Source organism: Sinocyclocheilus anshuiensis, unplaced genomic scaffold (genome assembly GCF_001515605.1).
Source record: "Sinocyclocheilus anshuiensis isolate Anshui unplaced genomic scaffold, SAMN03320099.WGS_v1.1 scaffold38, whole genome shotgun sequence".
Taxonomy (NCBI): Eukaryota; Metazoa; Chordata; class Actinopteri; order Cypriniformes; family Cyprinidae; genus Sinocyclocheilus; species Sinocyclocheilus anshuiensis.
Window position 1 is genome coordinate 3,026,266 of NW_015544213.1, and position 9,505 is coordinate 3,035,770.

At 35.9% G+C, this 9,505-nt stretch overlaps 1 protein-coding gene across 6 annotated transcripts in view; it reads right to left on the minus strand.

Annotated features, from left to right (window-relative positions):
* LOC107697204 (DNA (cytosine-5)-methyltransferase 3A-like) overlaps window positions 1-9,505 on the minus strand; it is a 44,078-nt gene that overhangs the window by 13,885 nt on the left and 20,688 nt on the right. For all 6 annotated transcript variants that reach the window (XM_016497888.1, XM_016497885.1, XM_016497887.1 and 3 more), the window contains 4 exons: window positions 2,339-2,572; window positions 1,045-1,203; window positions 860-967; window positions 619-775 (listed from right to left, as the gene is read on the minus strand). In XM_016497888.1, the coding sequence (XP_016353374.1) occupies window positions 619-775; window positions 860-967; window positions 1,045-1,203; window positions 2,339-2,572 (658 nt within the window). The remainder of the gene's footprint in view (window positions 1-618; window positions 776-859; window positions 968-1,044; window positions 1,204-2,338; window positions 2,573-9,505) is intronic.

Sequence of the window (9,505 nt, forward strand, 5' to 3'; positions counted from 1 at the left end):
TATAATAAATACTTAAGTATAATAAATAATTATATTAATATGAATTAAAATATCATGAATTAAAAGAAAAATATAATAAAAACAATAATAAAATGTATCAAAATGTAATTAACATCATTAATTAAAATAATGCAAAATGATAAATTAGATGATAAACTAATAAACTGCACAATTAAATTAAATTAAAATTAAAATTTTATTTAATTAAATTTATGCATTTAGCAGACGCTTTTATCCAAAGCGACTTACAGTGCATTCAGGCTATACATTTTTTACCAGTATGTAATAAATAAATTTACATTTATGATTATATAACTTATATAATAATATATGTAGTAGTAATTAATTATAGTGATAAATAATACATAAACTCTCAATAAACAATAACAAAGATATTGCTTAACAATTGTTATTTAATTAAAAATTGTTTCTGTATGGAACGATATTCCGGACAATTTTCAAAAGGAATTGCAAATTGTATTTTCAATTGCGTTTTCAATATGTGGACGCATAAATTGTGACTTTCCTTTTGAAAATTGTCTGGAATATCGTTCCATATTTCTGAAATAATAAAACTTTAATCTGGGCCAGTGGTTGTGTGTTTGTTAGATACGGTACCTGGTGGCGGCTCCAGGCCTCTGGCACCGGAAGGGAGAAACCCAGAATTGGCCCATTCAATCATCTGCCGTGTCTGCACTTCAACACTATTCCCTGAGTCCGAGTCATCAGTGGACACACACACAGGGAACGGTTTCCCGGCACGCATACTCGCCGTCTGAACAGAGATCCACATAAACAAGATGAGAAAATGCACACACACATACACAATAACACACCACAGAGAAATATCATGACTTGCCTGTAAAACTTCATAGATGGCTTTTCTGTACATGGGCTGTTTGTTGTAGGTGGGCTGATGAAAAGACGTGCAAAATGTACTCAAGGGCAACAGCTTTTCCACACACACCTGAAAGAGAAGAGGATGTTCATTATAATGTCTGTTATCAGCACTCATGAAGGATCCTGATTGGTCGACAGACTCACCACTGAGAATTTGCCATCTCCAAACCACATGACCCAGCGGGTGCCTTCAGCGGCACGACTGCGACTTGTCATCCACCACGACACGATCCGGCCGGGCCACCAGGAGAATCCCCGCAGCTTCCCCCAGACCAGCTCTCCGATCCCGAACCCACGGCCGTCCTGAGAAAACCCACAAAAACATCAGCTTCAGCGTCAGTGGAACCTCACATCCTGCAGGTCAAATGACAGCAAAACCCGATTCTTGATCAGAAGAGGCACTTTGCTGAATCTAATGTGCTGTAAGGCCACAATTAGGGAACAAAATAAAGCCTGAAATTAAGTCATTCATAAGTTATTCTTCTTTTTCAGCAAATGATCACTGAAAAAAGCAGCTGCATAACCTTCAAAAAAAATTAAAAAGAACTAATAATCAACCTCAGGAAGTCAAACTAACTATTAAATGTTTTATTTAAGTTTTAATTTCTATAATTTTATATGAGGTTTGCAGCAGGACTGCAAATTAATAAGAAAAAAATCAATTAATCAATTTGAATCAATTAATTGTACAGTTTGCTGTGATTAATTGCAATATTTTTAATTTAATGTTCATTTACAATTGATTAATATTTTTAAAAGGAATCATAATATTAATCATATTAATTAATATTGTTATCTAATTAATAATACATTTTAATTCATGTGCATTTCATTCAATCCTAATACATATATTTAAATAAAATAATAGTAAATATAACTTATGTCGATTATCATTTAACAAAAATATTAAACTAAATAAGAAATCATTTCTAATAGCACTGTTTAGCATTAAACATTAAATCCACAAATGAATGTAGAATCAACAATTGAAGTATATTTTAAACAATACTTGTTTAATGGCAGCTTTTTTTTAATAAACCACATTTCCACTGTTTTTGACCCATTCAATATAACTAAAATAACAATACTTAATAAAAATATGAAACAAAATAAAACAAATAATTTATGATTATACTATTGCACTGTTGCATGCATCTACATCTGTTTGCATGTATTAGTTATTTTAATTTTTTAATTTAACATTATTTTAATTATTATTTTTTTTAATTAATTTATTATAAAAAATAAAAAAGTTAGAAACGTTTAACAGTCCAGAAATGAACTTAAATAAATTTTTACTACTTTTAATTTTATTTTAAATAATAGTTTATCTTGCTTATAAAAACTCGTGTCAAATCATGGAATACCAAAGTGAACCCTATTTAAACCAATGAAGAGCCATTATTTTTACGAGTTATCCATCAGGACAGGGATTCACCTCATACTCCAGATTAATCTCTGAGGATCTCGTCATCACTTTGTTACCGCAGGCGACGGGAGGCGGCTCGGGCGTCGTGGCGACCGTTGGGGAGGCGGGGTCAGTGTGCTGCTGCTGAGGTGTGGGCATGGATGGGAGATTGATGGCTGGCTCCTCCTCCTCCTCCTGAGAGCCGACAGCTGATTGGTCGTCCATTATGTCACTCATGGTGGTCACCAGTTGGGCCTTCTCCTCCTTAAAGACACGCAGGCACACAAACACCAAGGTGAAATACAGACACAAACACACAGGGTCTCCATGGATTTTTACTAATATTGCTCGAGGATCAAAAAGCAGAAACTTCTTTATCTAAACATCTTTTTCCAGCAAGACAACAGACTAGTGTGTGTGTGTGTGTTTAGGTAAATATGGATTTGAAATCACTGTGGAAATGTAGCCTGCAGGTTTTTACTGTCATATGAGCACAAACTCCGAGTTAACATGAGACAGGATGTCTCTGTGTGTGTATTAGACTTCTGAACCCTCCAGAATTACTGGCATCCTGGCAGAAAAGTCAGTGTTTGATGTTTGTTTACATGGATTGTAGAAATCCAACACTGTTCATAGAACTGCTTCATTCATATTCCATATTCTTAATCGAATAATAAGCCTGGCACTGTGGATCACGAATGTTGTTGGATCTTTGACAAACTGCTTTGGATAAAAGCATCTGCTAAATGTATAAATGTAAGTGTAAACATATGATTCTGAGTGAAAACGCATCTTCATAATTTTGTTGTTTCTATAGTCTATTGCAGAAGCATGTCTAGTTAGACTAGCATTCAAAAGCCTGGAGTCTCTAGGAAAAAGAAGTCTCTTCTGCTCACCAAGGCTGCATTTATTTGACCAAAAACACAGTTAAAACAGCAAAATTGAGAAATATTATATTATTGAATTTTCAGCATCATTACTCCAGTCTTCAGTGTCACACAATCCCTCAGAAATCATTTTAATATGCTGATTTACTGCTTAAGAAAACAGTCGTGCTGCTCCCTGAAACCTTGATGCATTTTTTTCAGGATTCTTTGATGAATAAAAAGTTCAAAAGAACAGTTTTTATTTGAAATATAAATCTTTTGTAACAATTTAAATGTCTTTACTGTCATTACTGAATAAAAGTACTAATTTCTTTCAAAAACATCTTACTGACCCCAAACATTTCAGCAGCAGTGTATGTCTAGTCAAGATTCATTATGTGAAGATTTGAAGCAATGCTGTGGATTTGGCAGGAGGAAGACAGATTCTGATCTACAGTATCCGATGAGACCACGATGTCAACAAGATTCCCATGACTCCGAAAACAACAAACGACATCTCTTAAACATCTCAACAGCTTCCACTAGCCATTTTTTATTAAGTGTTAAAATACATTCTCATCTCCCAGCTAAATAAGTAAACCATTTACAGTATATGTATATTTTAAGTCTATTTAAAACATTGCTCTGTCGGTTTGAGCATCCTGACATCCTAGAAAACTGCATTTGTGCCACTTACCCTTGAGAAAATGTGTTTTTTTTTGGGGGTGGGGTGTCTATTTTTAGCTTATACTACTGGTTCAGCTATTAAAATAGTTCAGTTTTGTATGTAATGGAAAAGTTATTATATTTTGTTTCGTTTTTTTATAAAGTTAACTTAGAAAAACGTTTGGAGCATTTTTTGTTTCGTTAAATGTAAGTTTTTTTTTTTTAAGTAACCGTGCGTTCACACCGCCGCTGTCGAGAGCGTCAAAGTGGCCGGAAGTCATTCACTTTCAATGTGAGCCGGCGTCGAGCAGCGGCGCGGCGCGACTTGGACGTTGAGGGCGTCGAGGAGAGTTGAAATCAGGTCAACTTTATGGTAATGAGCTATGACGCGGTTCGGCGGCATCTGGCGGCAACCAATTTCATTATGTAATCCCTAAAGATGCATTTCACTCTAAAGGCAAGTCCAATGAGGAGTAATTTTTAATGATAATTGATCAATTGGTCTAAAATATAAATATAATAAAAAGCCTAAAACAAGCCCGATAATAATTTGCGTTTTATTTTATAATTCTGTACAATTAAAAAATAAAACACAAATTAAAATGGCATATATGTAAAACTTTGTCCTATAATTGTATAGCTGCTTATATTTTCTGATTTTTATGTTGCTCTGTTCTGAATACCTTAAAACTTAAAGGATTTGCTGCAACGCAATTTTGTCTGATATGTGAATTATTTATTAGCCTACTTTTTTTTATCCATGCAGCAAATGCTTTAAACACAGCTGTAAAAATTACTTTATTGCATTCCAGACGCTTTTAAAGTACTTTTCACTATAAATTTTACGGGTAGCTTGAATGTAAAACATTGTCATGAATTCCTTGTATTCCCATTTGTAAAATAGCCTACAAATTAATTGTTGTAGGCTAACCCGATCTCATGAAAGTGCGTAGAGCACGATTTTCTGCTTCTATTTGGCATAATATTTTTATGCAGAAATTGACTTTGGCATGCAAAAGACAGATAAATTCATAATTAATGGCATGGCTGGTTCAGTTGACAGAAATATGGGACACACAGGCCTATAATAACTGCTGAAATGTTTGCGGGGCAAATCTCAGGTCAGTTGGAGCGCTCATGGTACCCACAGTGCGTACAGCCGTACACCTGCAGGTGCCACTGCTTGTGGTGTACTTCAAATCTTAAAAATATATATTTAAAAAACTGTTCTTACAGATAATATTAATGGAATAAAACGCCACTTTACTGTAAGTGTAGTTTACTATCATGACTGCTTTGTACGATTTTAAAAAGTGTACTTTGTAATAATGTCAAATTACATTTATAAAGCATTATGTTAATCTTTTGTCTATATTAGTGCCTGCAAAGCAAAGCATCACTATTGTTCTCTTGCTTACGATGTTCACAACAGGTAGACTTAGCATTGGACCGAACTTTCTGACCTCACATCTCCGCATCAGAATGTCATAGAGACTTGGGGGTGCGCTTGTTTGACTCGTCCTAGCAAGCAGCCAATAAATGGTGACATTTCAACTTCATAGCCATGCCCTAGCAACCAGTTACAGCAACCTATAGCAACCAGCCCACAGACTTCTATTGAAAAATGTTGAGAGGCATATCTGTGGATCAGAACATCGTAGAGACAAGCGGGTGGCCTTTTTTGACTCAGACTGGAGAGTAGTCTTTAATTATCACCACGGAAACTGTCTAGCCACGTCCTAGCAACCATTTAGAGAACATCATAGAGACATAGGGTTTGGCTCTTTTGAGTCAGTCAGACATCCAGTCTATTGTTTTCACCCTAGTAACTGTCTAGCAACACCCTAGCAACCATTTACAGTAACCTAGCAGCCATTTGGCAGCATAAATAAACCACATCTCAGCACCAGAACATCATACAGACACAGGGATTGGCTCTTGTGTGTTCAGACACACATCCAGTCTAGTAGTTTTGAAAGTCTAAACCTTCTGGCCATGCACTTCAAATCTGAATGTCATAGAGGCATGGGGGTTGGTTTATATTGTTCATAATTGTAAGCAGCCTTTAGACTATCACCATTGGCAGCTGCCAAGCCACTACCTAACAACCAAACAAAGTATCCTAGCAACCATTTAGCAATATCTCTGCATCAGAACATCAAACAGACATGGGACTTGGCTCTTTTGTTTTGACTCATGCTGGCAAACAGGACTTCCAAAATGCTACACATGCTAGCAGTGAATAGCTACATGCTACCAGTGATTAGCCAAGTGTTAATACATTCTTACAAATCCTAACTAATCGTTAAAACATTAAAAAAGACCCTAGTAACTGCTCAGTGCTGAATTTTGCCACGGCAAGCACCACTCACAATTTCTTCAGAAAATGTAACTGTATGTGAGACTGTGAAATTTTGATTCCTTCAAGCAGCTGTTGGTTTCTCCTGTGTGACCTTTTGCAGGAAGGTCACAAGTGCCTCATATGACCTTCAACCCCACTAAACGGCCTACCGCAGAGCAGCTAATCACACCGAAACACAGAGACGTAAAATACAGAAGACAGGCCTGTTTGACGGGTCAGTGGAGACACATAAACTCACTTCCTGATACAGTATATATCCTGTATATACATTTCACATGAGGGATGGAAACAGAAGATGGACCTGGCATTGACATCCGTCTCGAGTGCTCAGCGCTAAATACAGTTTTAAACAGGGTGCAAATCATTTGGTGAGCTGAACACAAAGCTCAAATCAATAAATCAATACATATGTAAATGTGTGTCATGTTATTGTCATCTGTGGTGCTGATTACAGACTTGTAATTAAATTGACCAAAAGTGGCATTTATAATGTTAATAATGGTAAATGGTAAATCTCCATCACCTGCGTGCTTTCACATTGAGCAGCATTAACTACACAGAGCCGTTGTTCACTGATGAGCAGCACAAACCCACGTTCATATTCGCGCGATTTTTTGCACTGCTCATCAGTGAACAACGGCTCTGTGTAGTTAATGCTGCTCAATGTGAAAGCCCGCAGGTGATGGAGATTTACCGCTGATTACAGAACCGGCTTTACTGATAAGATGCGCGTTAAATAACGCATGTGATTAATCGTGCAGCCCTATTTACTATGTAATATTTAAGAACAGCATTTATTTGAAATAGAAATATTTAGTATTACAACATTATAACATTATAAATGCATTTACTGTCACTTTTGATCACTTTGAGGCATCCTTGCTGAATAATTTCTTTAAAAAAAATAAAAAATAAAAATAAAAATCTTACTGACCCCAAAATTTTGAAAGTTAGTGTTTATACAAATATGCATATATTTCTAACTTAATCAATGCAATATAATGAGGAAACCAAAATGTATAAATATATGATTTATATACTGTATATTATATATGATTTTTCCAGGAAGGTCCCATTGAGGTAAACATGGTTCATTTATTACACACTGCAATACATTTTTAAAAGTATTCAAAGAAGGAATTGCTTCTAGTGGAGTAATAATTTGAAATTCATTCCACAACCAAGGGTGAGTACTGTATGTGAGCAAGCATTTGTTATAAATCACAATGCAGCATGATAAAAACCATCCAGCCTTTATAGTAAATATAAAGAAGCATGCATGTAAATAACATCACCATAATCTGAAATGGGTAAAAAAAGTACTCTGTATAATTCATCTTTCTAGCTCCAAAGGAAATTTTTTTTTTTTTGCCGAAAAAGAAAATCCAATCTCGGTTTACGTCTTTTCACCAAGTAATCAATATGAACATCAAACGCCAACTTCTCGTCAAGCCATATTCCTAAATATTTATAAGCTGCTACTCTTTCTATGTGCGAACCATCAACTGTAAGAATAGACGGAGCAGTGGTCATAGAATGGCTTTGTGTAAAAATTTTAAAAAAGTTTTTTATTATTATTTTTTTAAGCTTAAATTTTTAGGATTTCATTTAATTATGCAGTATAATGTTGCCTGCAGTTTCCTCACAAAACTCCAGGTGTTCATGAACCTCAGTTTGGGAAACCCAACTTTATGTCATCATGGTGTAAGAATTTAGTCAAATTCCTCCCACATAGACACTGACAATTTAAACCTTTTCAGCTCAAAGTGACAATAAATGCATCAAACACACAGTACAAACAAAACCATGCAGCCAGTGTATACAGATCTATATTTCACTCTTAAGCCCAATAACACACAACCTCTCTCTCTATGTTCAGGACAGCATACTACTAGTACTGTTTCTTAAGTATGCAGTTTGTATACTGTACGCAGTATGTTCGACTTGACCTTCCATATTTATTGTGAAATATCAACTGATTTTTGACATGTTCTTGACACATTATTTGATCTGACTGCCAAAATGCATGATTACATGCAAAATTACATGCAAAATAAACATAACAGCATGCAAAATAATATACTTAAGTCATTATTTAGCATACTACAGTACTGTTTAAAATGTCTATCAGTGCTACACCCCTAAAAATAAAGATTATTTATTGGCTTTGATGGTTCCACAAAGATCCTTTAACATCCATGGAAACTTTCCATTACACAAAAGGTTCTTTATAGTGAAAAAAGGTTTTAAGGTTTTTAAAATGTTCTTCACACTAAGAAAAAAAATGGTTCTTTTAAGAACTGTTGACTGAAACGTTCTTTAAGGAACCAACATAATTCTTCTATGGCACTGTTGCTTAAACCCCCATTTTAGAACCTTTATTCCAATAGCATGTGCATTTTTTTAAAGGGGTCATATGATGCGATTTCTAGTTTTCCTTTCTCTTTGGAGTGTTACAAGCTGTTCGTGAATAGATAAGATCCCTAAAGTTGCAAAGACTAAAGTCTCAAACCCAAAGAGACATTCTTTATAAAAGTTAAGAGTCAACCACGCCTACCTAAAACAGCTCGTTCTAACATTCCCCCACATATCTACGTCACTGTGTGGGAAGATTTGCATAACGCCGCCAAAATGTTTACGCAAAGAAAGAAGGCGTAACTTTATTGTTGCTGCCACCGCCGCCATGTTGTGAAGACGCTGTGTGTTTCGTTGCGAAAGCGAAAATACTTTGTTTGGCCTTCCAAACGAGGACATGACTAGAAATCAGTGGTTAAGTTGTTTTACTGTTCCAGAACAGTTCAAGCCAAATATTCAGATGTGATTTTTAGCAGCATCATATGACCCCTTTAAATAATAGGCAGTATATAGTACACACACACACACACACACACACTTATGCAAACAGCCAAATCAGCATTTTCTACCTTCATTCTCTGTGTTAAATACACACACACACACACACACACACACATACACAGAGACATCAGTAAATGTGTCTTTTCCACACAGTGCAGACATACCCACACACGCCGCTGTGTCTGATCGGCCGTCCCGCTCAGGTAGCTGTGTGTGTGCATGTGTTTTCGCAGGCAAAAAGACACTTTTAAAACAGAAAGGGGGGAGACACACACACACAATGTCTTTGTTTGGGAATCGTGAGTCACGTGACTCAGTGCTGATTGGTCAGAGTGTTTGCAAATATAGGGACCAGAAGGGCGTCCGCCGCAAGACGAGACGCTGAATGAGAGCGGAGTGCCGACCAGAGAAAAGAGAGAAATATGAGTGAGTGTGTGTGTGTGGGGG